Below are 27,511 nucleotides of genomic sequence, written 5' to 3'. Positions count from 1 at the left end.
CAGCAAGTGATGATTTTGGTTTGAAAGATCATCTAAAAGATGTTACCAGAACAGTACAAATGACTCCATGTGAATCCCTCATAGACTGATTCAACAATGACTAAAAAGAAAAAACAGTCTGCTTGCACAGTTACTCCTTAGGGCATCTTGAAGCCTCAGTACTGAAAACGGGGAAATTTCTTTTCTCTGAGTACCAGACCAATTCTGTTTAGTTTATAAGATCTAACCAAATAAGCAAGCAACCAAAATTACTCCATAGCTCAAAGTATGACTTTGAAAACCGATCATTCCTACAGGAGTGGGGTGGCCTACAATTCCTACAGACATATGATAATAGAAAGGTTTGAGAACCACTTGAAAATGGTACTGTTCTTTCCATTTTGTAAGATTAACTCAAGTTGTAAAGAGTATCTCAATGTGCCTTGAATGCTCTCTCAAGTAGCTGTTTGAATCATTCTAACAATTGATTCTTCCTGCAGATGCTTGATGTCCAAACTGTGACACCAGAAACTTCAATTTTCAGAGTATTTACACTCTTGGGGGACGTCTACATGACCTAAACAGGCATCCAACTTCAGTGTCACATTAGACTGGGGATCCTGACATAGAAAAGACATTCATCAAAAAGGCCAATTAGAGCACATATACTAGGAGCACTCGTTTTTTCACAGACTATGCAGAAATTCTTGGTATTTAACCTAGCATATAAACAACATGCCTACAGTTATCCTATGTTTTAAAGCACCTTCTGCCATTTTTACACACAGCTTTGAGCAAACACTACTTTTGCACTTTACATCCAAGATAACAGAAAATGCATGAGCCCCTTGAACTCAAAGGCAAGTTTGGTTTAAGTGATTGTGTAGCATCAAGCACGTATTTTTGTATGTTTGTCCAAAACAGAATCAAACCTCTTGCACATACAGTGAGAAGATGCTTGCATAGGCACCGTACATCCCCATCTCTAGGCTATATTTTAACTTTACCTGAACATGCATATACACTGCATCATACATATTCAGCAGCATGCATCAGACCTGCTATACAAGCACACAGTGCCTCTGTCATGTTTGCAAAGTAAGGCTGATGCTTTCTAAAAATACTGGGCCTATTTCACACATATACGCTGTATAGTTAACCTACAAAGCTGCTGTTTAACAGTTCTGGAATTTTGGATGTAATGCAGCCTGGTCAAAACTGTTTCCCTAAGCAAATATAGGAAAACCCCAAATTCTACTCAAAGCTTGTGATGAGGATTGGGGGGGACACAAAACAAAACTACACTTTCCCAGAAGAACCCTAGAGAAATGGTGACCCTCCTCACAGAACATCTCTGGGTCAGAGTGAGAGACAGGATCTAATTCTCCAAGTTTAGTCATAAATCAGTTTCATTCACTAAATAATTTCCGACATCTACAACAAATTAACAGGCATTTTACAGACACTCTCCTTTAACCATGCAGCCCTGATTCCATTTCATCATTTGTGCTGAATGAAGTGACTGCTCTTGGCGGGGGTACAAAACTGCTGGTGAGTCATGAAGGACTGCATGATGATACATATTAGAATACATATTAGAATGGAGATGAGCAAAATAAGGTTTCTTAGGCAACCGTTATTTTGTGGCTTCCTAATATGTGCGCATTTCACTGTGCAATCTTATTCTAATATTCTTTTAACTTAAGAAATAATATTGCTTTGTGCTTTTTAAATAGTTTCTGCCACTTTAAACTTCTAAACCAACTGCAGCAGCAGCCGTCTTTTATTCTCATACACCCTCCCTAATGCAAGAGATTTTATTTATATCTCTTTATAAAGTTGATAGGAAATAAAGAAAAGCTATCTGAATGTGGCTGTATCTTATGGAGACTAACTCACAGTATATTCTTGTACTCACTAAACATGTTACAAATAAACCATGCTTTAAAATATTTGCTACATAAGTAGTGTTATGTATTCTGCCTGTAAATACTGTTCTAATTGCATTAATTTGGTAGTAGCTGAACTCTCATTGCATTGCTAGAGGGCTAATCTGGGTTTGTATTGCTATATTTTGAGACAATTGACTGTAAAGCACTGAAAGGTGAAGTGGTAAGCTGTGAGTAAGCATATTCTCCAATTAAAAATATCGCATCAAACTCTCTGCTCTTTTGCCCCTTACCCTCACTGCCCCAACCGCATAATCAAACCCCAAACAGGGGGTTTGCCTTAAAGGGTACAGGTCATTTGCTGCTGCAGAACAGAGTAAATTTTAAAAAGGGTTTCTCCTCCATCTCTGAGCTACTTATAATCAGAGGTATTACCCAATACCTTCTCACATCCTTTTTCTCTTTGCAAAACAAGGAAACAAGAAAAGGAGACCATCCGTCATAAGTGGAAAAAAACAGCTTAAATTAATGAAGAGACATTAGACAAAACCTCCAATTAGAAGGTGGCATGCTTCTGCACATTGACTATTTAGATTGGGAGAAACGGTCACTTGTGGTACTGGAAAGGAGGCCAAAAAGGGTTCCTGATGTTGTCAGAAAGAAGAAAGGGGCCTGAAAAGGTGAAGAGCCTGGATATGAGGGAAAATCCTTGATGGAGATTAGAGATGAGGGGCGATGAACGCTGAAGCATGCTCAGGGACCTTGGCCAGTAACAGCCAAGACTACTAGCTGGAAGCAATGGCACAGCACGAACCAACACAACTTTCTGCCTGACCTCCCTGAAGCAGCAGTGATCTCCCTGCTGTGAAGGAAATCAAAACAAAGTAAACCTAACGTTGTGGAGGTTGCCCATGAGCAAGCGCGTGAAATAATCAAGTAGGGTAAAAGCTCTGATCTTGTTGGTTCTTAAATAAGACTCAGTATCTAGATCAGCATATCGTTTACTCTTTCTCACCTGTGACACCACCCCCCTTCTCAGGGCAAACAACTCCCCACCTCACTAAAGCTGTGCACACTTGCTGCCAGTTGACTATCCTACGTGCCTGGTAACTAAGGGAGCAAGACCTGAATTCACATCACTATTTCCCTGTACACCTGGGATTTCTTTGGAAGGAAACAGCCCTAAGGATGCTCAGGGATGGGCCTCCACGATGCTTCAGTAGGCCTCCCCATGTTGATGATCAAGGGAGCTGAACTGGAGGGGCTGGGAAGGGAGGTGTATGACAAAGCACATTTGTCCTCCAGTGTACATACAATTAGAATTTACCAAGTAGTAGAAATTCAGTGTTTTGCGTGCACACAGGGGAGCAGAAATAAAACATGTTTATACAGCCCCAAATCTAGACTTAGTGCTCTAACATACGAACCCATTCTTTAGGCCAGTGGTTTGATCTTTTAATGAGCAGCATATTTTCAACTCAACCAACAGCATTCCAAGATGCTTAGAAAAGCTGGTATTTGAACGTTATCTATGCAAATACTTACATGAACTGTCTTAGTTTACTCTTCACCAATGCTCCTGCTGAAATACTGAATTACCCAATTCTTACTGAAACAGCATATTCACAGCAAGCTTCTTAAAAAAAACCAAAAAACAAAAGACCAAAAAAAAAAATCCCAAACTCTATACTTTCCCCACAATTACAATGAAAAGACCTCAAAATAGGCAAGCATACATTTCAGTAGCTCAGTCGTCTGACTCACAGTCAAATGTCCTTCGCGTTAAACAGTATATAAAGCATAATGAATACTTTTCATCTAAATCAGCAAAATATTTAAGAGCATACCTGAATCATCTTCTCGAGCACAGCTGTCTTCCTGAATCTGGCTGAATACTGTCAGATTTGCTAGTAGTTTCTGAAGTAATTATTTCATTTTCTTTTAATCTACTGCTGTGCTTCAGTTTTCATTGTAATTCTGACCACTGAAAGTGCCTTCTACTTTGGCAGTTATAGTCTGAATCATTATCAATTAACCAGTCAAGCCACAAAATGCTGACTCCTTTATTTTTTTCCTCCATCACTCTAATTTCCATTTGAGAGGAGGAATTCAGTTAAACACAAAGATTTATTTCTATAATACAAGATGATAGACTACTACAAGAACAACCATCAGTTTACAATTTTAAATGGCTGCATAATTGTTAAAACTACATGTCCGCATTTTTAAAACAGATAATACCATAATATAAGATCAACTAAGTAACAATAAAAAGCTGTCACTGTCCACAGGAACCATGTCTAGTCACGTTTTCAGTCAGTCAGTCAGCTAGCTGAGGGTCATGTCATTATTTAGTTTCTGTAGAAAGAACACAAGCACAAAAATAGTATCAAAAAGCAACATACCTATTTTTATTTTAAAGTATATGTATTAAAAACGATAATTCTTATAACAGCATAAGTGATAATAAAGTCTTAAAATTACTGAAGAATAGTATTTAGTATTATATATATATATATATATATGTTTCTCTCTTTAATGAGTACCTCTTTCTGAGCAGTGTATGAAAGCCAGCAATTTTTCTGCAATATGCTGTTAATAGAAAATATAGTTAACTTTTTTATTTTGGAGAATACTTCAATCATGCTACAATTACTTTTTAAATATACTTTTGTATAAAAATAAATTATAAATATGCATGCTGTACTTCAGGTCTTTACCACAGTTTTAGGTAAAATCTGAATGCAAACAGAAGCAGTGATGCAGGACTTTTTCAGGACAAGGATGACAAAGACAATAGTAACCAAGTATTTCAGAACAAAACACATTTTTTCCAACTTAATAAGTAACTAAAGAAAAAGGTGTATATGTAAGAGAGGCAAAAAAGTTATCAGTTACAGAGGGGAAAACTACAACCAATCTATTTTCTACTGGCTACATCCTATCAGCAATGATTATTATGACCCATAGACTCCAGCTCTGGATGCCTGTTATGCATTTGCAATATAGTGCTAGTTAGAAGCTCAGCTTTCTAAGGACTGCTTGAAAGCCTCATGAAAACCATGTTTTTTGTTTGTTTGGTGTTTGTTTTTAATAAAACTAATAGGTTGCAATAAAGAGATTAATTAAAATTCTACAATATTCCTCTGGCAAATACCAAATTCTTTCCTCCCTCTCTTCGTTTTGAATAATATAATTTATGCTACAGGCTTCATACAATTTCAGTGAAACATGAAATAGCCTACAAAGCAATGCAAAAACCTGGGTAGGGAGTACAAGCTAGCCAGCATTAAGAACATCAAGTGAAGCATCAGCTTTTAACAACTGCCTCAAAACAGGCACCTTAGTTGTCTTCTCAATCCTGGACTCACCCGAAGCAAGATGGTTTAAAGCGACTATTTCAAATGTTAACACTTAGTGTAAGAGGGGAGAACCTCACCCCAAAAGTTTACATTAGAATTTAAAATATGGAGTTAAGAGAACCTTACTGAACTGTATTTCCATCATTTCTTTGCTACTTTTAACTACTTATATGACAACCGAATTTTCATTGGCCTTTAGGAGAGCCAGAAAAATTGATTAGATGGATTAGTTTAGCACATTAATGTACAAGTATTCAATTTTTTCTGATAAACAAAGGTTGTTGTGAAATAATAATTACTGATTACAAAAGTTGTCTATTTACATCATGAGAGCATTATATTGATAGCATACTATTATTGTACAGAATTACTGATTACAAAAGTTGTCTATTTACATCATGAGAGCATTATATTGATAGCATACTATTATTGTACAGCACCTTTTAAGTAACAGTTTTGTAAATTACAGAAGATTTGCAGAAAAAAAAGTTGAGAAACAATTTCCAAGTCCAAAAAATAACTGATCTGAAAAAACAAATGATGCAACTGAATTCAACTGAATAATTCAATTTAAATCAAGCATTTCTTTTCATGTAGAATCCTTCATTCAATTCACAGATTTTATCACAATCTTATATGGAAACTACTCATCACAGAAATCCAGTCAGCTTTTAGAGATACAAGGCAAGCAATACAACAGGACTTTAGAGAGGAATTACTATTTTTTAGGAGGCAATGACTTCATTAAGTGAAAATTCACAGAATTTTTAGCTAAGGACTCTTTCCTCCACTTAGAAATTGAAAAGCACAGTCCAATGCAGTCACACTGCAGTAAGCCTAATGTAAACACCTAAGTCCTTTTTAAAAAGAACACAGATTGAATCTTTCTTTTCGGTTCACTCAGACTGAGAAACTGGCTAAAGGACAGAAAGAAAGCAAGTTTACCTTTCTGTCATAAGAAGAGATAGATGTTAAGACAACCAGTCTTAACAGACCAAAACCCAGGAACCTGTATTTAACATTACAAATTTAGAAAGCTATTTTATCTGTGTTAGCCTTTCCCCTGCCGTGTCTGTGCTCTAACCAGACAAAAAAAAAAAAACAAAAAAAACCACACACACAAAAAACCCCACAACAGTCAGCAGTCACTTGTACCACAATGACAGGTAGGTTGTCCAAGATGGAGATTTGGGGGTTCCAGTTTTGAACAGATGAACTAAAATTAGAACTCTATTATCTGAAAATTTACAGAAATGCAAAAGCCTAAGAAAGGACAAAGAGCCCTGCTGTAACTTTCCACATGTAAAAAGGTTATTCTTCAAATAAGGTCATACTTCTCCAGTTTTCAGAGCAAACATGATACAACAGTGTATTGGTATGTCTTATCCTCACCTTTTAAGGGAGTTCAGATGTCTAAATAGTCACTGATAAGTATGTAATAGAATTTTCAATAGTAATTTGAAATATAAAGTGCCCAGACTTTTAAAGATCCCATTAGGTGACCAAGCACACTTTTTGTCACCTTAAGACTTTAAAGAATTTTCTCAAAATCACACTGGGAAAAGTGCAAGTGTGAGCGTAGTAATATATCAAATGAAATTTCTTTGGAGGTACTTTTTTTAAATGCTTTTTCATTGAAGTAAGAAATTTTGTAAACATTCCTTTCAGCTACTTTGGTAACCCCTACTCATAACCAAACCGTTACAGTACATTTAAAAGGCCAGTAGAATTGTTTTTATGTCTTTCGACATGAGTAAAAAGAAGTGGCCTCATGAAAATTAGAAGGTAGACAGACAGTTTGGTTTTGATAATGAGAACAGAAAGGTCTAAATAAAAGGGTAGAGTTAAGTGGATAAAGTAGCTTCTGCAGCCTACAAACTTTCCCTGTTCTGGTGTAATAACCAATACCTTCCATCCTACCCCAGCTCTACATGTGCCCCATCTGCACATACCATTTTCAGCATCTGTGTCAGACTCCTAGCCATGGTATTACTGTACAGCTTAAGGTACTGAAGTTTATTCATAAATTTTTTTAAGCCAAACATACTACTACACAATCGTCCAGTTTGATTTCTTAGATAACACAAGCTACAGAAATCAACTTATTCCTGAAACAAGATATACTCCTAACCAATCTGTGTTATGCAGAATGTGTCATCTGATAGGTGATCAATCTTAAAAAGTCTGTTCTTTATTCCTGCCTTCTAAGTCTACCTAGCATCAACTTGCTGCCACAGGATCCTAGTATGCCTTTGCTTAGTTAAGAAGTTGTCTATCTTTGCTTACACAAAGGTACTTATAGTCCAAGATTAAGTCATCTCTTCGGTTTCTGTGAGATGTGCACACACAAAGCTGTATTTCTTTCACTTCTTGTTGAAGGCCCAGTTTTCAGACTCTAAATAATTACTGTAGTTTTCTTAACATCCTCCAGATTATTAAATGACCTTTAGGTGTGGACAGTAATACTCTTTATAAAGCAAATATTCCCTGTTAATAACTTCAGGAATTCTTTTGTAATTAATTGAAGAATTCTCAACTCTTTTAGCTACTTCATCACATACAGAACAGTGAATTATTGGGAAGCTCTAAATTCCATTTAGAGTCACTCCTTTTTGGAAAGCCAGTCTACAAGCAAGATGCAATGAAAGCTTCACTCAGGACCTGACTGCGGTCTGATACTTATTTTGGAGGACTTAGTATTTTCTGAGATGTATTACCAAGTAGTGGCAAAATGAAAGCATGTTGAATAATCAGCTTGACTGGGAAAAGAGAAAGGCCAAAAATTCAATTTTAGCTTAACAATCAAGAAAAAATTCCAGACTTCTCATTCTTACTAATTAAAAAAAAAAGTAAGGATGAAACATCTTTATGACTTTGTATGCATATCGCATCCACATTTTTCTAATAAAAAGTAGTCTTTTCCTACAGTCATGGCAGAACTGCTATTACATTACATGTCACTATAGGAAAACCTATGATGTAAAGAGGTTGGTCTTTTTGGAAGTAAAGATCATATGGAAACAAACAACTTAGTACTAAGATCAGAGCATGGCTACTACAAGTTACTTAAAATTATATTTGCTAGAGCTGTTTTTCAAAAAACATATTTAAAGGTGATTTGAAAAAAAGAATGTCAGATTTTTTTTGAAGCAATTTGTGTATATAAAGACTAAAAATACCTTTAGTAACAGCTGCTTATCAAGGAACAATATAAAAGTTGTTGTTAAAAAAAAAAAAAAAAAAAGTAAAAGAAAACTGCAGGTGAAATCTGTTTTGGTCCTTTTAACTCCCAGGTCACAGAGAGCATCTAGAAGATTCTACACCAAGACAGACACAAGGAGCAAAACAAAATTAGAAGTAAAATATTGATGTGAACAGAGTCAGGATTTCACGTGATGTCTTCTGAATAAGGAAAACAAGACTGCATTTTCCCTATAATGATAATATAGCTACTAAAATTATTTGGAAGCAATAGTAATATTTGGAAGTTCTTTTGTAGAAAAGGGTATTTAATCTTTCCTCCTGTCTCTCCAACAAGATTTCTCTTTTGATAATGATTCTAAGGTAGAAAGTACTAATAGCAGATAAATTTGATGTCATTTTAACCAAACCAGTGTCTTAAAAGAGCAATCAAATTTTGCCCTTGAATGTCTGTAAAATCCCATCTGTGTGATCTGCCTCATAATTTAATGGCAATAGTGACATTACCAACAGGCCAGCTACCATAGGCCAAAAACATTAGCTAATTAATTCACAAAAAGAACAAGTATGACCTCTCATGTTCACATACTCTGCAAAGTATCTGAAACATAAACCTCAAGCCACCACAACAAGCTCTGCAATATTTTCTTCACCATCACACATTCCAGCTACATATTTTCTGACAGTTCAGACGACCCAGATCTCCAAAGCCTTCAGTTCTCTCCTGGCAATCTTCCCTGTCCTTCTCATGTCCATTTTATTTACCTTTTCTTTCCCTGTCCTTTTCAGGGATAACCTCTTATCCAACACCATTGTGAGGGTGTATGTATTTCCAGTGAAAGAAAGAAGCACACAAGCCGATCTCAGTCATATTGTTTATTTTTCCCATACTTTGTTCAATGTTATCTGATACTCTTATGTACATAAAGTGAATATTATGAACATCCAAGATTGATAATCAACTGGCTCATATTTGTTCAAACATTATAAAAATAAAGATTTTTATTAAAATAGAGTGTGCATGTCACACACAAACACACAGTATATACACATATCACAAACTAAATCTGTTTCTAGCTAACAACTTTACAGTTCAAATTTATCATGACATTTTTCACATTTAACTTGAAATACTTTGCCTCTCACTATTTCAAGTATTCAAACTTAAATTTAAGTAACAGCTCAGACTGGGTACTTACCCACCTAGTAAGTTCTCTGACGTTTGTTAGATTCTTCTGTAGGTGAGTCTGCCAACCTTACTTTAAGCCTGACACCATTCACCACCTTTCCATGTAATGCAGTTATGGCATCACTGGCACTTGCTCTGTCTGCAAATTTTGCATAGCCCACATTTTTTCCAGCCACAAGGTAAACTTTTATCAGGTGTCCAAAACGACTGAAAACAAAATTAATGAGAATTAATAGCAATATATTACTTACAGATTTTGCTGCAGCACCAATACCTACAACCCAATATCAAGCATATGTGATTCAGTAGCTGCCAAAAATAAATGCCCATACATATGATAGCTTGTGTACCCTCCCCCAGAACCCATGATTTTCTTATCCCCTGCCCTGTAAGTCCAAGCAGGAACAGAAGGAAAACCAAGGTTTTGTAGGACACATTTTCTGTGGTATATTACAATTAGAACCATATGTACCAGTGATTTCTCTCTTATTTAAATAATACATACAGCTAACCAATGCCATAGTCAAAGAGTAAACAGTACTCCAACAAACCAGATGATCCAAGGGCTAAACTTGCATCCCATTTAAATGAACTTTAATAGCTGCGATCTATCTTTGAAAAGGTCTCACTGAAATGACTCAGAAAGCAAGTATCGAGGCTTTATGGAAAATCCCAAACTTCAAAGTCCTCAAATGTTTCCTAGACAGTTCCTCAGCAAACAAAGAAGAGAAAGTTTGTACATCATGTACTTTATAAGGAGTTTATCCAAATGCCAAGACTAGGATTTACAGCCTTTTTCCTCTCCAGAATCCAATTAAGAAAGATCTAGTACAGCAGACAGGTATGGCTTTAGATTGCACACAAGTCCATGCTGTTAATCCCTGCCCCTGGTACTTTGCAATAATTCTTTGGAAAGCCAAAATATTTTCAACACCAGCTATTACAGAAAGGGAATGTTGTCTTTTTATTCAAGAGTATACTAAAAATAAGTAATATAAAATACTGATAAACAGATGAACTACACATTTGTTTTAGAGACAGTAAGAATCTTTGCTACCAATATGTAGGTAGTGTGAAATGACCGTTGGAATAACGTCAGTAAGATGAAAACCATCAAAATGTCTCAGGATTTAATCATATCAGAAAAACACTCCACAAGCCTACTCCCTGAAGTTACTGTGGAAATTTCTCAGAATATTTAAATTCCTTACAAAGGTATATGACAGGGAAATGCCAAATTAATTACACTGAGAAGACTAACTACAATGTTTTTTGGTGGGGGGGAGGGAAAGAAGAAAAAGACTAGCTATTTTATGTCAGATTACATTATCAGTATACCAGGTTTATCAGTGATTAGTGCTGCAACTATTTTTCCACATCAATTTAATTACATGCCTGTTTCAAAGCCAACTGTTATTTACCGTTTACTTATTTCTGCTGTACACTATCTTTTCTGGAAAGAATTCTCATGATAACGACCTTTCTGATTTTCAGCATTTATTTTAAATATTTTGAGCTTGTTTTTCTGGCTAAAAAACACTTATTTATAATGGAATCTTACCAGAACACGTCCTCCAATACATTTATGGGTAAAGGATGGGGATTAAACAGTATGAAAAGCCTTTCCTTCACAGAAGTGTCAGGTGGAACTTTTTTTTTGTGTGGTGGAAGTATTGCATCTGTCTGGGGCTGAAGTAACTGTGAGCCAGAAGTTCCTCCAAATGCCTGCTGAAACAAAAAGAAAATGCAAAAATAAATTAATTGACCAGAAAAAAATTTCAATTTTATCCTATTTACAACTTTTGTTAGATCTTGTTTTTGTCCTACGACTGGAACAGTTCTAAGCTTAACTCCTTCATTTACTTTGGTTAGTTTGTTAATTTGGACAATAAATCCAAATAGAGTCAGACATCTTTAAAGAGAGTAATAATGCACAAACCAACCAGGGGTAGTACTTTTAAAAAACTAGCACCTAAAGCAGATAAGAATATTAACAGTATCCATTATATTAACTTACAGGAGGTGTCCTACACTGCTGAGAAATTGAATTATTATTCCACAACAGTGATGACATGTGTGCTGTTACCAGCTCTGTTGCCATTCTTCTAATGAGGCTGCAAGCAGAAGTGATAATAAATGATTTTAAAAAAAAAGTTACTATAATCTTAAATTCAGCAAAAGAAAATAAGTTTTGCACATGTAAAAGTATTTTTGAAAAATCTGCAAACTCAAATAAATCATAAAAAAGGAAAAAAAAAAAATCAAGTCAGGCATTCATGACAGTCCAGACATGCCCTGAAAATATACATGGTAGCTAAAAGTCACTGAAAACACTCATATCTACATATAAAGCTCTTTTCCCCAGAGTACTGAGAAAAGGCAAAGTAAGTCTGCAGAACTACTTCATATGTTTTTGTGAAAGGTATGTAAGACAGCAAAGACAGAAATTTCACTTATAAAAAGCCCTAGTAGATAAAGAACAAATAGGGGAAAAATGGACTTGACCTAGAAATGCCTCCAGCTAAAGCGTGCACTTCTTCTAAAATCAAATTTATTATATATAGAAAGATTTTTTTAAAAAAGTAAAAATAAAGCCAATACTGGGTTTTTTAATCATTGTTAGTGTTCCACTAAACAGAGCACAGAGATTCAGGTCAGAAGTTGTACCGTTATCACAGATACAGAAAGTTCATTTCAGCTTATTTTCTGAGATCTCTCTTATCCCCCAAGAATCAAGAAAAAGCAACTGCACTTTTGCATTGTGAGATGATGAAATAATAGAAATTGACAAGTGAAAGAAAAAGCTTGACAAAAAGGCTGGCTGCAACTAATTATTGGTTTAGTTTACATCAGGAGCGTGTTTCTGAAGTGAATCTCCCCATTTTCCTTCCCTGTGCTTTGGTTCAAATCCCGTACTAGCTTCTAATGGCATGACCTAAATTTGTTTCAGATAAAAACTAAGCCAAAAGATTCACTAAAGAAGTACACCTAATGCACTCCAACTTTAAGCGACATTCAGATCACAAGAACAGGCTAGAGATGGTTCAAAGTAAAACCTTCTGAAACCCAGAGCGCGGTACCAGACACACAGCACCAAGTTTTACTCTACAGGTATGTTTCATTAGACTACCCTCCCTGCTAACACAGACAGAGCATACTTGCATAAGGCCAAGTTATACAGTAAAGTTAACTTGCAGAAGAAAGATAGTGTTGTGCTTGGATTTACCAACTATTTTGTTCAAAAGTCCTTTCTCTCCTCTCAATTTTTTGCTAGTGCTCTTGAAAGAGTTTGAGAGTTCTTATGCAGTAAAATCTTTTAAAGGAGGTGTCTTTTCATTGTACTGGTCAAGAGTTTAAGTTTTCCAATTTACCCATGTTCCCTTTGAACATTCCAAGTTATAAGGATATCTGCAGTGTTCCAAATGCAACCAAGGGATCAAGCACATAAAAATCTGTTTTTAATACAAAAAGCTCACTAAAAACACATTCCAGCCTTGCTATATATCAGAGACATTTAAGAAGATTCTTGCCAAGTCCAAGATTTTCCAGTGCATCTTAAAAATACATGTTTTTTTTTTCCCATGTCAAAGAAAGTAGTAGAAGTTTCAAAAGGCTTATTCCAAATTATACAAAAACCCCTACATTTTAGAAAATATTATTTACAGGTGTGAAACAACACTGCAGTGACATTGCTATTGCTGTTCCTTCTTACATTAAAAAGGAGATTTTTTTTTTGAGGTTTTGCTCTCCAGAACACATGACTTGCAACTTTTTATCTATATGGATTGGTACTTACTCTGAGCTATCACTCCCATCTTCTAGGAAAGTGACAGTTAATCGATTTCCAGGAGGATACTCAAACCCATGTAATTTATACTTGGCATATATAGCTGATGCAGCACTACTGTACTGAATCACAGCATACCCTAGAAGTAAAACGCACTTATTTACAGTGTGATAGATGATTAACCTAAGAAAACTACATTTACATAAAGCAGTAGGATCAAGCTTCACATTAGTCATGGATGCTACAACATTCTAATGGCTTTTTACCAAACAGTGCCTTCTTTAATAGCAACATCAGTGACATGTGCGAAGAAAAATTCAATAGAATTAACAGGTGACAGAGCAGTTATGTTTATATTAGCTTGAGAAGCTGGTACTGTCTCCTTTCCACTGGAAACCTATAAAAAGCAATAGAGGTAAAAACATATCTTATCCAACTCAGTACTAGGGAAAAAAAGGAAAAAAGGTATTGAGATTCACTGTTAATGGAGTAACTTAAAAATGAAACTATAAAGTTATATTTTGATTCTCTGAATGATTTCCATTTCAAGCTTGTTAAAGCATAGAGCTCTTTTACATTTTTTCCAGCAATAACAAAACAAAGCCTGAAACCAAAACAATCCTTCACACACACAGAGCCAGCTATTTCAAATGAAAACTCAAAAGATACATTTAGAGAACATTAGAACTACATGTCTAGCCATTTTCAAAATTTTCTCTCCTTTTTATCAGCCCCAAACTGATTTGACCATAACAAATACTTCTGATGGTTTTGATTCTGTTCTTCTTGAGATTCTATGCTCTGAATGGAAAAAAATAAATAAAACAAAATAAAAGGTAAGTATTTAAGGCTATTTGTAAAAAGGGGTTCAAACAAAACTGAATTTCTGTGCTTATGCATCAGTGATAGCAATAACTGCTGATACATAAAACATTAATTCTTTCCTACAAGTATACTGTATTTTGCAGTACTAACAAACAGAAGTAAAATTAAAATGCTTCTCCTAAAAGAAAGAAAAATTGTTTTTGTACTTCTACTTACCATTATTAGTATGAGGATCTCGCTGAATATCACAGTACTCCAGCCCTGGTATTAGATCAAAGAGGGCGGACAGCTGCTCTTGGACAAAAGGAAGCCGTGATACCACTGACAGACGTTTGGAGACTGACTCCTGAATTCTGCTCTCAGTTTTTTCAAAACTACAAAACTCTGGCTGCCCACCTCAAGAATCAACACAGAAATAGATAATGTAAGTCACCATACTCATATCCCTTCATTTCATCCGTATTTTTTTAATTCAACTTTTAAAAGCAATCCAAGTCAAATTCATACTACAGGTAACATGTTTATTTCATCAAGCCAGGTGATGAAATAAGCCAACCGGTGCAAATCAAGTCATAAAAATATAGAAATTATATGCTTGACTAATTTCTAACTCAAACACCTAATCTATTACTGAAGCGTTGATCACAGCCTCTTTCAGCTTCCCTTTTTCATCCAAACTGCACTTCCTTTGTGACCATATTAAAGATTACAAGTCATTGTTAGTATAAAAAAACCCCATGACTTACCAAATGGAAACATATTTCCTCTTGGTTCCTGCCTTGTGTGATTACTGTTACTATAATATTCGTGTTCAAAGGACTCGGATGACTTATTTCTAGGTTCAGCCAAAATGGCCCGGTAGCCTGAAAGAAACAGCCACACATACAGCAACACCTCAGCACACTGTAAGTATGTACGACCAGATCTGCATGCTTTGACTACAGTATTTAGAAACATGTTATTCAGAAAACGCAGTAAGTGCTGCATTTAAGAAAATAACTAAGCTGTAACTCTTGAAGCCTCACATAATCAATGCTGCAAAAGAAACATCTTCCGTACAGGACTACTCCTATTCACAAAGTAAAACAGAGCCTACTTTGCAGCATTCACAGATGCTCTAAAGGCAACTAGCTGAACTTCCACACCAACTCAGTAGCGCATGCCTACTATGTTTGCACTGATCTAGGATTTCCTTTTATGAATAATTCAGCTATCACTCTCAGGCTATCCAATTCATTTCATTCTCAAACCTGAAAGGAAATAAAATGTAACTAACTGTTAATTAAGCTCACACACATCCCTATCCAAGAAGCACCACAAATATTATTTGTGTAGAAACATTTAAGATACATCAGGCATATTACTACAAGCAAAAAGTTCTTAAATATTTATGATTAAATGAACATTAATCAAAGTTACAGTCCAACCTCCTGGTCAAAGCAGGATCAACACTGAATTCAGACAAGACCACTTCAGTTTTTTCCAGTCAGGTCTTGCAAACCTCCAAGGACAGAGCTTCTAAAACCTCTCTGACAACCTCTTTCAATGCTTAATTATCCTCAGGAATTTTTTTTTTCCTCCTTTTTCTTTTCCTCCTTATTCCGCTGTTCAACCTAAACCATTGCCTCTCATTCTCCTGCAGTGCACCTTGGCAAAGAATCTGGTTCCATCTTCTGGGTAACCTTCAGTAGCAGAAGGCTGCTATTACATTCCTGCCAAAAGCCTTCTTTCCTCCAGGCTGAGCAAGCCCAGATCCCACAGCTTCTCCTCACAGGTCACGCGCTTTAGCTCCCTGACCACCTTAGTAGCCCTCCACCGGACTCACTCAAGTTCATTAACATCTTTTCTGTTCTAGGGAATAAGTGACGAATCACCAAGTCAAAGTGTACAGTCTTTTATTCTGTAAGAGATGAATCCTGACTTTAATTGAACAAATCTTCAGTTGGCATTAATTTGATTTTAAATAAATGTAATCACAACAGTACCTCTATAGGTTATAAAATATATTTTAATATCAAATATATACATTCATTTTATAAAACATGAATACTCCTAGGCATATATTAAAATGCAATTTTTTCCTGTGTATGGAGTCTACATTAGAGACTGATAGTATCACATGAAAGAAATCTCTCTATCCGCTTCTGAACCCTTTTCACTATTCTTACTTGGAGAGTCTGGTCCTGCAAGAACATAATCGGGTGACTAATCTCGACAAATGTTAATAACATTATTTTTCATTTGCACTATTAGTGCAACTTTTGGCTCAAGACGTGTTTACACAATAATTTATCTGCAAACAAAAATGAAGATTAAAAGGTACACTAATGACTATACACACTTATTGTGAGAAACTTGGAAGAATTCAGTCAGATCCTTACTTCGATCACACTCTTCAATTGCGCGGGCAGCTTGGGATGGTTTTAAATATCTCACATAGCCCAAACCTTTACTTTCTCCAGTGGTCTTGTTCTTAATAATGCTGCAATACTCAATGTCTCCATACATCTAGAACAATTAAAAAACATTAACTTACAGTAAGTGAAAATGCATTAAAAATTTATGTTTTAAGCTTTTCTGATAAACTAAGAAAATCCAATTTAAGATAATGATCAACAAACACTGAATCAGTACCTTAAACTTATCTCTCAGATCTTCCTCTGTATAGGATTTTGGTATCATAACAAAGATTCGTGTAAGCTCTTCATCTTCAACATCTCGGTGGCTTCCAGAAGCTCTCGATTGTGCAATGAATACCTTAAAAAAAATTACATGGACATTAATTACTGGAGAAAGAGTCTTAACCACATATCAACAAGCAAGAAAAAACAGGGTTTTTTTAAACAAATCTTTATCTTTCACATAATCTAGCTTCCCTAATATGAAAAAAGATCTCTGATCATAGATGCTCCTGTGACAAAAGACCTGTTAAGTATGGCACATCCCAACTGTTTCTCAAACAGAACAGAAGCCTGCAGATGTTTTCCAAAGGCAAAACAGAGAAAAGTCAGGAGTATTCAAACCTGATTCAGTAGCACTGCCAATGTCACAGGTGGCACATGAGGTAGCAACAAATGCATTACTCTAACAGGCCAGCCCTAATACAGCAGTATTAACAAAAGCCAGCGAACCAATCAAGCAGTTTCATAAGTCCTTGCTTGAGTTCACAGCTCACTTGGCCATGCCTGCAGGTGTAGCGCTCAGTGAAGGACTGTAGCTTCCCACAACTGTCAACTTTAACTGTTGAAATAAATTTAATCTCAACAGTGTACCCCAGAAAACGAACAGGCAAAACAACTAAATAGACAAGAAAATAAAACACAAGTAATAACCGCCAATGTAAGCATCATATACAGAGGGAGCAACTGACTTCACAGAGCTCTTAAATTACTCATCTAATGGTCACGCAGGGGAGTAAGGAACACAAACCCCAATCTTCTGGCTTCTAATGACAAGTTCTGCTGGAAAATACTTCTACCACCTCAACTGCTATTTTGAAACATGTAGAATCTTCTTTCACTGTTTAGAGTCACTCATATCTTCTCATTATTTGGGGAATATGAAAACAATTCAAGTGGAAAGTTGCCAGCAGGTTCCACAGATTAAAGAAAACATGAAAATTGTTTTGACAAAACCTGTGCATAACATAAAGAAATATACATATATACTCTTGCAAAGACAGTTCTAGGTATCTGTGTTAATCTTGGCTAAAACACACCTGAAATACACATTCTCTTAAAATATTTTTAAAGAGACTCCCTCAACACAGTTTTAAGTACCACATATTCTCTGAGCCTGCTGCAGCTCTTGTAACGCGTGGGCACTTCAGACAGGCGTGGAAACCCGGCCACCTCGCCCTGCAACCGCTAACGCTCGCTACGAGGAGCGCTACGAAGCTCACAGCCCAGCAGCCGCAGCGGCCCCGGGCCGGACTCCAAGCTGGACTGACAGCAGCAGTAACGAGAGCAAGTGCGGATAAGGCGTCACAGGAAAACGCGGCTTCCCGGCCGTCGCCACCAGCGGAGCCGCCCCCGCGGCCGAGCGGAGGCCGCCAGCCCGCCGAGGCCGGGCCCGGGCCCGCAAGGGGCCGTGCGGCCCTGGGGCAGGCGGGAGCTCCGAGCGGGGCAGGCGGGAGCTCCCAGCCGGCCAGCGCGGGGCGGCGCCGCCGTGCTGGGGAGGGAGCTGGGCCCCGCGGGCCGGAGGCCCCGTCCCCGCCCGCCGGTACCTTGATGGGCTTGGTGTCGGGGGCCAGGCTGCGGCCGTGCATCATCTCCATGGCTCGGCAGGCCTGCGAGCTGCGGGCGAACTTGATGAAGGCGATGCCGCGGGACTCGTTGGTGCGCTTGTCGCGCAGCAGCCAGATGTTCTGGATGTCGCCGAAGGGGGCGAAGCGGTCCCGCAGCAGCGCCTCCCCGGTGTCCTTGCCCAGCACCACGAACACGCGGCTGTTGGGCGGCTCGTCCAAGCACTCGGCCGACAGGCGGAACCCGCCGCCGCCGCCCTCCTCCATGGCGGAGCCGCCGCCAGGCTCTCGCGCTGCCGGGGACCGCCGGCTTTTCTCAGGCGCCGACGGGGAGCGGCCGCTGCGCCCTTTCCGCCTGGGCGACAACATGTCCGCCGCGCCCCTCCCCCGGCCGCGCCCGCCGGCGCCGCTGACGTGCTGCCGCCGCGCCGGCGCCTGCGTGGCGGCGGGACGGGGCGCCCGGGCCCCTCGGCGGGCGTCTGCGGCGGGAGGGGGGCTGCCGCGGGGCGCTTCCCCGGCGGGGGGGAGCCGGAGGCCGCGGTGGTGAAGAGAGGCTCCTGCCCGGGAGGGGCCGCGGGGCGAGCGCTTACGTGTAAAATTCCCGGCTCTTCCCTGGCCCGGAGCTGCGGCGGGTATTTGGAAAGGACTGAGGGAAAACAAACCGGGAGTAAGCGCTGGGGACCGGGGCCCGCTTTAACGCTCGCTGTCCCGTGCCAGAGTGCGTGTCCGAGGATGGTTTGGCATCTCAGCATCTCCTGCACGTGCGCGTGCTACAATAATTGCAGATTTTTAAAGAGTGTCTTTAAATCAGAGACCCCACTACACTCTGTGTGACCCACTCCCTTCAAAGCAACAGCAGCGTTGTCCTGAGAGAGCTGCTCCCCAACGAAACCATTTTCAAGGCCTCTGCTGTGAAGGGCACCAGTGGGGCTAAACGTGTCTTGTGAACTCTGGGCATACAGAGGCTGAGGGGACTGGATGTGTTTCATGAGAACCAACTACAAAAAATATCCGGGAAAAATAATTGTCTGGGGGAAAAAAGTATTGCACACAACTTAAAAAAAAAGCATCAAGACTGCAAAGTTATTAAACGGTTCATCACATCTTTAACAGTCGGGTTCAAAAATAAATGCTGCACCTGAATACAAAAGTTCTCATTACACTAGATAAAGAAAGCAGAGGATCTGGGTGTGCATGTTCTGTATGGTATTTTCTCACAGATTATATGTGCAGAAGTCCCCCCCACACACTTCAGACCTGCAAATGCGGCTGTGCTACTAGGCTGCCTGGTCTGTGTCAGCAGAGCCTCACAGAGGCAAGGTTTGAAGATCTGAAAGAGGCCACGTTTTGAGCTCTGTGCAGTAGCAGTAGCGATTTGGGAAGTGGCATTTGTGAATGTGTGTAGAGTTGTGAAGCTGCAATTCATTTCGGAGTGTAAAGCAGATGAATGACTATTTTTAGAGGAACATATTTTGGATATAGTGATTTAGTGTTTTTGGTACCACATAAAGGAATACTCGGGAAAATATAACAAAAGTTCCTTCTTTACAGAACAATGGGAAGCCTGTTGAGAAAAGTGAGCTTAAATGTACAAACACATTGCAAACGGCTTTTTAGGGTTAAAAGGCAATGTCTTTTTCTAGCACTGAACAGTGCACTCATCAGGAGTTAGGACTCTGATACCGTATCTTCTTGGCACTACATGATTGGGATGCAAAGCAATTTAGGATGAAAAGCAAGCATTCTGGCGTGGGGAAGGAGCCTGCAGAGAGAGCGCAGCGCTCCCAGGGCCGCCATGCCGCCGCCGCCGCGCCGCGCCGCGCCGCGCCGCGCCGCGCCGCAGGATCGGCCGTTGGCACCACGCGGCCCACCTGCCGCCGCCCGCTCCCGCCAGAAAAAGGAGGCGGCTCTTAATCCCGCCCCGTGGGCCTCCGACGCACCAATCAGGAGAGAACGTGCTGAGTTAGCCTGCCCGTGATTGGACGGCACTCTGACGACACCTGCCCTGACTCCGAGTGCGAAGTAGCTGCTGAGGGGGCTCGGGAGCTGCGAGGGCCCGCCGGGTTTGGGGCAGGTGGCTGCGGGGCAGCGCAGGGGGGGAACCCCGGCTTGGCAGGGGCCAGCCGGTGCCCGGGGGTCATCTGGGGGTGCTGGGGGTCATAGATGATAACTGCTGATCAGTAGATGTTAAGGATATTCATCAAATATTTTTAAGATTGCATTAATATGTTTTGCATATTGGAAAACCTTGAAGTTTTGCATCCCTTTGTGGCTTCCTTCTATGAGGTCAGGACTAGATTATTATAAAGGACTCCTTGAAGTTGTATTTCTAGCTAGGAATCCTCCTTATGAATCTTCACGTCTGGACCGTGGTGGCAGTTTCCTTGTTGCTTTCAAATGATGTTCTCACAAGTATGGGAGGACAATGTTGGAGTGAGGGACTGGAGTAAGGGGTGCTCTGCAGATGTGAGGGGGGCACCGTTCTAGAGCCAGGGAAATCCTGAGATGCTGCTGTATTTCAGATAGGTCTTCTGGACAAAAATACGTGGACATTTTCTCTTACCATCAGAGTAGCTCTAGAAAAGCAATAAAGTGACTTAAAGCTACCTTAACCTCTGAAGTTATGATGCAAATTCTGTAATTCTGCACCTCTCGGAGATGCAGCAAAAAAACCTCTTGCTTTTTCCTAACTGTATCTTGGATAACTTCGTAAAGAATTAATTCATGAGCATCAATAACCAGATGAATTTAAGAGACTGCGCAGCTTAACAGAGTCTTATCCAAGCTTAGGTTTATAATTAAGTCTCAATCAAATTTTCATTTGTTTAAGAAACTTAATTTTTATTGCTGTGCAAGACAAAAATATTCTAAAACTGTTAAAGGAGATGATGTGACCAACAACAGTGATCTTTTCTGTATCGTTGTGTAAATTTCTCTTTTGTACTTTTTGTCATAGATCAAAATGGGTGATGTTGAAAAAGGCAAGAAGCTCTTTATTCAGAAATGTTCTCAGTGCCACACAGTTGAAAAAGGTGGAAAGCACAAGACAGGCCCAAATCTTTGGGGGTTATTTGGCCGCAAAACAGGACAAGCTGCAGGATTTTCTTTCTCAGATTCTAACAAGAACAAAGGTAAAACTAACAGGTGACATGGATGAGGTGCAGTGCTGGAGGGAAAGGGTATGGAAACATGCCTTTTTCTTTAGAGGTACAATAGAAAACCATATTCACAAGAATTATTCTTGCAACTATCTACATTGCAGTACTGTAGATGAATCTGAGCTATAGTTTCAGAAGCCAAATTACTCTGTCCCTAAATTAAAAGGAAATTTTAGCAATACCTAGCATGTCAGGTCAGAACATATGTATCTTTTACAGAATTCTGTAGTATCAATGCGCAGATTTTCATTTCTGTTTAAGACTGCTTTTAGATTTTGTTTGCTTCTCACTGCCCTCTACTGGCATTGTGCTGTGCTGCAGTTTTACTCAACACTTGACAAAATACTGTCATTGATTAAATCATTATGACTTGTTTGTGTACTTTAATACAGACAATCCTGATAAGCGATGAGACATCTAAAAATAATTCTGTATGTTCATTTGGGGGTTTTCCTTATTTGGGATTTTAGTTTGTTTATTTTTATTTATAGTTTTTGAATCAATCTATTAATTATACAGTTACCAAAGTGTTTCAGAATTCACTGACTCTTTGATTTTGCTATGATTTCGGGGATATTTTTGATAACATTTGCTTTATACTGGAAATTCTCTCATACAAAAAGCCATACTTCAACATATATTGACTGTTTTTTCTCTTTAAATATTTAATGAACAAATAATACAGATGATAGTACAGGTAGTACAGATAGTAACGGGAGCCAACAATGTGATATCTAAGTCCACATTAGACAATGGGAACAGTCCACTCTTGAGGACAGAGGATGAACTTGGGCTTGTTATTATTAGATACTTCAGTAGTCGTCAGTACTATCAGTGGTAGGCTTCTATAGACAGAGACAGGATTTAGCAGGGCTAGAAGGAAACAATAATGCTTTCTTTCATCTTCTGTCAAGAAAATCCAGAAAGTGGCCATCAATAACCCTTTTTCCGAGGCCCTTCAGTTAAGCACAGCCTTGATGAACTTAATGTTAATATGTAGATTTTCATTTCAACACTTGTATGAAATTAAAGTTGGATCTTCTGGATACTGGAATTACAAATATACTTACATAATTTAAAAGTAATATATAGTTAAGTTTTATCTGAAATGGTACAAAGAATTGCAACTCTCCATGATGCAAAAAGTATTATGTTATTTATATCATCAAGCTATTAAAGTGGCTCAAAGGCAATGTATAAATTGAGCATTGAATACTGAAATATGAATTAAATGTTGAAAATTTTATGTTATGTATCATTCACTCTCACTTTCCTCTTTGATTCTAGGCACATTATGTTCAGGTGCATCACACTTTAGATTTGAGACCCTCGATATTTTGATATATGTAAGGTTGGGGGCAAGTCTTGCATTTTATTGTGTTTGTTTTTCAGGTGTTACCTGGAGTGAAAGTACACTGATGGAGTATTTGGAAAACCCCAAGAAATACATTCCTGGAACAAAAATGATGTTTGCTGGCATTAAAAAGCAGAATGAGAGAGCTGATCTTATTGCATACTTGAAAAAAGCAACCTCCTCCTGAAACACTGCAGCATCAGCTGTAGTGTCAGTGAAAAATGTTTTGAAGTTTGACTAACTCTTATTTCAAGTGTTAGTTTTTTGATGTTAATTGTTCATTAGGGATTGGCCTTAGCAAAATCAAATAAAGGTATGTTTTAAGATGCTAAGTTTTAAGATGCTAAGTCCTCCTAATAAACAAAATCGGGAGATGAGCGTTATTTATATGGTGTTATGTATTTCAGAGATCTTTGTGGAGTATACTATAGAAAATACTGTTCCTTTCTCTAAGGAGATCTGAGCACCTGATTCTGCAGCTAGCTATTAGAACACTCATTGAAATGATTGCAGTTATTCAATTGTGGCTAGGTATATTGCTGTGCAAATAGGAGATTGCCTGTAAGTATTAGGGCTGACAGCGAAATGAACTTTTTCTTTTTGGGGAAAAAAAAAACCCTCAGCATGTCATTTGGGAATAAAGGTATTCAGTAGATGACAGACAACAGTCTTATTTTAAAAGAACACTGCGTAAGGATGATGGGACTGGGATATCAGGAAAATCTGATATTTTTAGTGGACAAGTAACCTTTCAGTAATGATGGTCTGAAAGAATCATGAGGAGGTATTTGAATACCTATGACCTTTTTGTTTTAAACATGTAAGTCCACTCATGGTATTATTAGCGTTCCTTTATGTATTAAAACGACATCTGCCAGCCAGGAGTCTTTCATAGTTGTGGATTTTTTTCACCAGTTGAGGCAAATATATTTATGTATCCATATCCTTTTATGTGTAGAATGAATGAGGGCTGACTAGCTCAAGTGATTAATAATAGATATTTTCACCAAAGATTGGTGAAGGTGTTTACGGTCCTCCTAAAACCTCCTCATGAATGAGTTATTTGTAAGCAAGGTGTTACAGCAAAATGTTCACTATATACTTTATGCAATAGAGAGAACAGGTTTTTACTTCAGTCTTGATTCTGCTATTTGAGAGATTGCCAATATGCAGATTTTTGCTGTCATGAATGCCTGTACTTATAAAATACAGCAAATAAGCTGTAAAGTTGCCATAAGACTTTATGATGAAATTATAAGGGAAAAGCTTGTTTATATCTAAGCTTATAAAAAGAAAAAAATTGCTTTAAGTGTTTACAAACAGGACTGTAGCGCAGTAACCATTCTGGAGTAAAACACTGGTGTGAATGCTCAGACCAAACCTTACGATAGGGAGGTGGTAACAGTTATTCCAGGTAATCGTAAATGTAGATGAGCCGTATCCTTGCATGAGAGCTTGGGGTGTGTGCCTGCCCGGCATGCCGGAGTTTTCGCTATTTCTTCGAGGAAGTGCAGTGTTGCAAAGACAGCCAGTACCAGGGGCAAGGCCGGGCGCGGTGAGCAGCCACCCTGGCGAGCGGGTGCGGGGCACAGGCGCACCGGCAGCGCCCCCGAGAGCCCCCGCGGGCCGAAGCGGCTGGTGGCCGCTGCCGGCGTGACGTCCCTGCGGCTCACAGGCCCCAGCCCGACAGCGACGCAGCCCAGAGAGGCGCCCCGAGGACGAGCGTTTCGGCCGCCCTCGCTCCCCCCGAGACGCACCCGCGGCTTCTGCTCCGCACGAGCAGGGCGGGAGCAGCCCCGCTGCGGCGGAGGCACGAGCGGCTCCGCGACGGCCCCTCCCGCGGGGGCGGCGCCCGACCCAGCCGCGGCCCAAGCGCCGCGCCGGAGCTGCCCCGGCCCCCGCGGGCCGCCACCGGGGCCGCGGCCGCGCCTGCGCGCCGCCGGCTGACGCGAGCGCCGCGCCGCCCCGCCCTGCGGCGGCAGCGGCGCGGGGGGGCCGCGCGGGGGCGGGGGGCCGCGGCGCGCAGGAGCCGCTCCGTGCGCGGACGGTCGCCGGGCCGCGGGAGGCGCCGCGGCTGCACAGCGCCGCGCCGGACCAGCGCCCCCGGCCGCCTCCCCGCCGCCGCCCGCTCGCCGTGGAGCGCCGCGGGCGCGGGTCGCGGAGGGGCTCGCCCTGCTCGCGGGCGGCTTCGCTCCCCGGCCCGCGGTGCCGGCGGGGCTGCGGCGGGCGCGGCGTCCGCGCGGCTCGCGGCCCCGCGAGGCTCAGGGCTGGCCCGTGCGTTTTCCCAGCCGCCGAAGCTCCATTCATGAATTCCCGGGGCCGCCTTCATTCAGCCTCTGCTCCGCGCGCGGGAGGCGTCTCTCACGTGTCGCGATCCATGACTCCGGGTTCTCAGTCGCTTACGCGTAGGCACCGATTGAGCACGGAAACGTGCTCCACGTGCGCGCAAAAACACCCCGGCGCGCCTGGCTCGCGGGATGCGGCCGCTTCCCGCCGGGCAGCCGGGACCGCAGGAGGAGGCACCGCGCCGCGCGTCGGCGCTCCCGCCCGCCGCCGCGGAGCTGCGCGGGGCTCCCCGCCGGCGCCCCCCGCGGAAGGCGGCTCTCCGCCGCAGGCGGGGTGGCGGGGGGCAGCCCGCTCTGCCCCTCGGGGCGCGGGGGCGGGGCACGGCCGGGTCACTGCGCGGCGAAGGCAGCGAGCCTCAACTCGGAGATTGAAGAAACGGAATTGACTTGTTTGGGGTCTTTTTTTCTCCAGAAAAGGGGCGCGTTTATTCCTTCTGCCTTGTAAAGTGCAAAGTAGCCCCAATTAATCCTGTAAAAATCACGCCGCCTCCATAGCAGCACTGCCGTTGCTCCCCCGGTCTCCGGCAGGCGCCCCGCGGTGCGCGCCCCGCGCAGCCCCGCAAGCTCCGCGCCGCCCGCTCCCCTCGCACGCAGCGGCGGACAAAAGCAGCCCCCGCCCGGCGCGCCCGCCCCGGAGCCCCGCGGAGGAGCTGCGAGCACGCAGCCGCCTCCCCGCAGCGGCCCCGGCGACCCGCCGCGCCCCGCGGCCCCGTCGGGGCGGCTGCTCCCGGCGGCGGGAGGGAGGGAGGCGGCTGCCCCCCCGCCAGCGGCACCGCGATCCCTCCCCCTCCTCCTCCTCCTCCCCCTCCTCCCTGCTGCCTCCCCGCGCGGCTCACGCGTCCTCCCTCCTCCCCCGTGTCCGCGGCTGGGCTACGCAGCCGGCAGCGGCACTTGGCAGCCGGCGCTGCCCGGGCGCTCCCCGCGCGGCTCCGCGGCTGCTCGGGCGCAGCGCGGGGGCTGCCCGGGGCCGGCGCGGCAGCGGGGAAGGACGGAGGGTCGCGGATCAGCCAAATACCCACGATACGCGTAATAAGAGAGTGGGGCCGGGGCACGAGAAGGAGGACGCGGGGGAAAGTCGGGGCGAGAGAAGGCGCGCCCCCGGGAGCGCTCGGGCCCGGGCCGGGGCAGCGGCGGCAGCTCGGGGCGCCCGTCGGGGCGGGCGGCCCGTCGGGGCATGCCGCCCTGAGCCCCGCGCCATGGCGGCCGGCGCCGACCTCGACGCGGCGGCGGTGGAAAGTTTCCTGGAGAGGCACCCGGAGCTGGTGGAGAAGTGGCTGAAGAGGAAAGACCCGCTCCCGAAGGCGGCCCCCAGCGCCGCGCCCGGCCCGTCGGAGGAGCGGCGCGGCGGCGGCGGCTGGGCCAGCGCGGGCGGCCCCGGCCCCGGCGGCCCCGGCGGCGGCGGGGGGCTGCAGCGGCGGGCCTCGCAGAAGGAGCTGCGGAAGAGCTTCGCCCGCTCCAAGGCCATCCCCGCCAACCGCACCTACGACGAGCATGTGCACGCCCGGGCGCAGGAGCCGCTGAGCAGCGCGCGGCGGCGGGCGCTGCTGCGCAAGGCCAGCTCGCTGCCGCCCACGACGGCGCACATCCTCAGCGCGCTGCTCGAGTCCCGCGTCAGCCTGCCCCAGTACCCGCCCAGCGCCCTGGACTACAAGCGCTACCTCAAGGAGCACAACGAGCGCCAGTTCTTCCTGGAGCTGGTCAAGGACGTCTCCAACGACCTGGACCTCACCAGCCTCAGCTACAAGATCCTCGTCTTCGTCTGCCTCATGGTGGACGCCGACCGCGGGTCGCTCTTCCTGGTGGAGGGCGCCGCCGCCGGCAAGAAGAGCCTCGTCTCCAAGGTCTTCGACGTGCACGCCGGCACCCCGCTGCTGCCCTGCGGCTCCACCGACAGCAGCGACGAGGTGCAGGTGCCCTGGGGCAAGGGCATCATCGGCTACGTGGCCGAGCACGGCGAGACGGTCAACATCCCCGACGCCTACCAGGTAGGAGCCGCGGTGCCCCGCGGGCCGCCTCGGGAGCCGCCGGCGGGCGCGGGGCGGGGGGGCGGCTGCGCGGCCCGTCGGCGCCGTTGCGCGTCTGGGCTTCGCGGGGTGCCCGGCGGCTTCGCTCGCTTTCAGAAAGTGCTTTGCAGTCCGCCGAAGCAAAGTGTAAAAAACGCACAGGACGGTCCCGACGG

At 42.7% G+C, this 27,511-nt stretch overlaps 3 protein-coding genes across 7 annotated transcripts in view; 2 read left to right on the top strand and 1 right to left on the bottom strand.

The window, feature by feature from the left end:
* Window positions 1-3,917: 3,917 nt before the first annotated feature.
* Window positions 3,918-18,890, bottom strand: RBM45 (RNA binding motif protein 45). Of its 4 annotated transcripts, none has more exons than XM_026092461.2 (10): window positions 18,458-18,889; window positions 16,867-16,989; window positions 16,614-16,740; window positions 14,979-15,095; window positions 14,449-14,628; window positions 13,417-13,546; window positions 11,638-11,734; window positions 11,182-11,348; window positions 9,631-9,827; window positions 3,918-4,226 (listed from the first exon to the last, which is right to left on the bottom strand). In XM_026092461.2, exons 1-9 carry the CDS (start codon window positions 18,842-18,844, stop codon window positions 9,635-9,637), a joined length of 1,521 nt encoding a protein of 506 aa, XP_025948246.2. In that variant the 5' UTR covers window positions 18,845-18,889; the 3' UTR covers window positions 3,918-4,226; window positions 9,631-9,634. The 4 variants fall into 4 exon arrangements, with proteins under 4 accessions (XP_025948246.2, XP_025948256.2, XP_025948263.2 ...); XM_026092471.2 differs by having other exon boundaries at window positions 9,635-9,827; XM_026092478.2 differs by lacking the exon at window positions 3,918-4,226 and having other exon boundaries at window positions 9,293-9,827; window positions 11,182-11,345; window positions 18,458-18,890.
* A 2,547-nt stretch (window positions 18,891-21,437) lies between these two features.
* On the top strand, window positions 21,438-23,353 carry LOC135328863 (cytochrome c, somatic-like). The gene is made up of 2 exons (XM_064515021.1): window positions 21,438-21,606; window positions 23,026-23,353. The coding sequence occupies exons 1-2, from the start codon at window positions 21,438-21,440 to the stop codon at window positions 23,172-23,174; spliced, it is 318 nt and encodes a 105-aa protein (XP_064371091.1). The 3' UTR covers window positions 23,175-23,353.
* A 2,723-nt stretch (window positions 23,354-26,076) lies between these two features.
* PDE11A (phosphodiesterase 11A) overlaps window positions 26,077-27,511 on the top strand; it is a 144,859-nt gene continuing 143,424 nt past the window's right edge. Inside the window, exon 1 of one of the 2 annotated variants that reach the window (XM_064515014.1) lies at window positions 26,077-27,317. In XM_064515014.1, the coding sequence (XP_064371084.1) occupies window positions 26,529-27,317 (789 nt within the window). In that variant the 5' untranslated portion in view covers window positions 26,077-26,528. The remainder of the gene's footprint in view (window positions 27,318-27,511) is intronic. The other variant, XM_064515016.1, reaches the window with a different exon arrangement.

The sequence above is a fragment of the Dromaius novaehollandiae genome, chromosome 7 (genome assembly GCF_036370855.1).
Source record: "Dromaius novaehollandiae isolate bDroNov1 chromosome 7, bDroNov1.hap1, whole genome shotgun sequence".
Classification (NCBI taxonomy): domain Eukaryota; kingdom Metazoa; phylum Chordata; class Aves; order Casuariiformes; family Dromaiidae; genus Dromaius; species Dromaius novaehollandiae.
This window is presented reverse-complemented; position numbering and strand designations above follow the sequence as displayed.

Bases quoted from the DNA above. Each gene is read 5' to 3' on its own strand.
- RBM45 (XM_026092461.2), bottom strand. From the start codon at position 18,844: ATGTTGTCGCCCAGGCGGAAAGGGCGCAGCGGCCGCTCCCCGTCGGCG. The intron at 16,741-16,866 runs GTACTGATTCAG...TAATTGTTCTAG, and splicing joins ATCTGAGAGATAAGTTTAAG to ATGTATGGAGACATTGAGTA. The intron at 11,735-13,416 runs GTAAGTACCAAT...TTCTGCTTGCAG, and splicing joins GATGGGAGTGATAGCTCAGA to CCTCATTAGAAGAATGGCAA.
- LOC135328863 (XM_064515021.1), top strand. From the start codon at position 21,438: ATGGGTGATGTTGAAAAAGGCAAGAAGCTCTTTATTCAGAAATGTTCT. The intron at 21,607-23,025 runs GTAAAACTAACA...TTTGTTTTTCAG, and splicing joins AGATTCTAACAAGAACAAAG to GTGTTACCTGGAGTGAAAGT.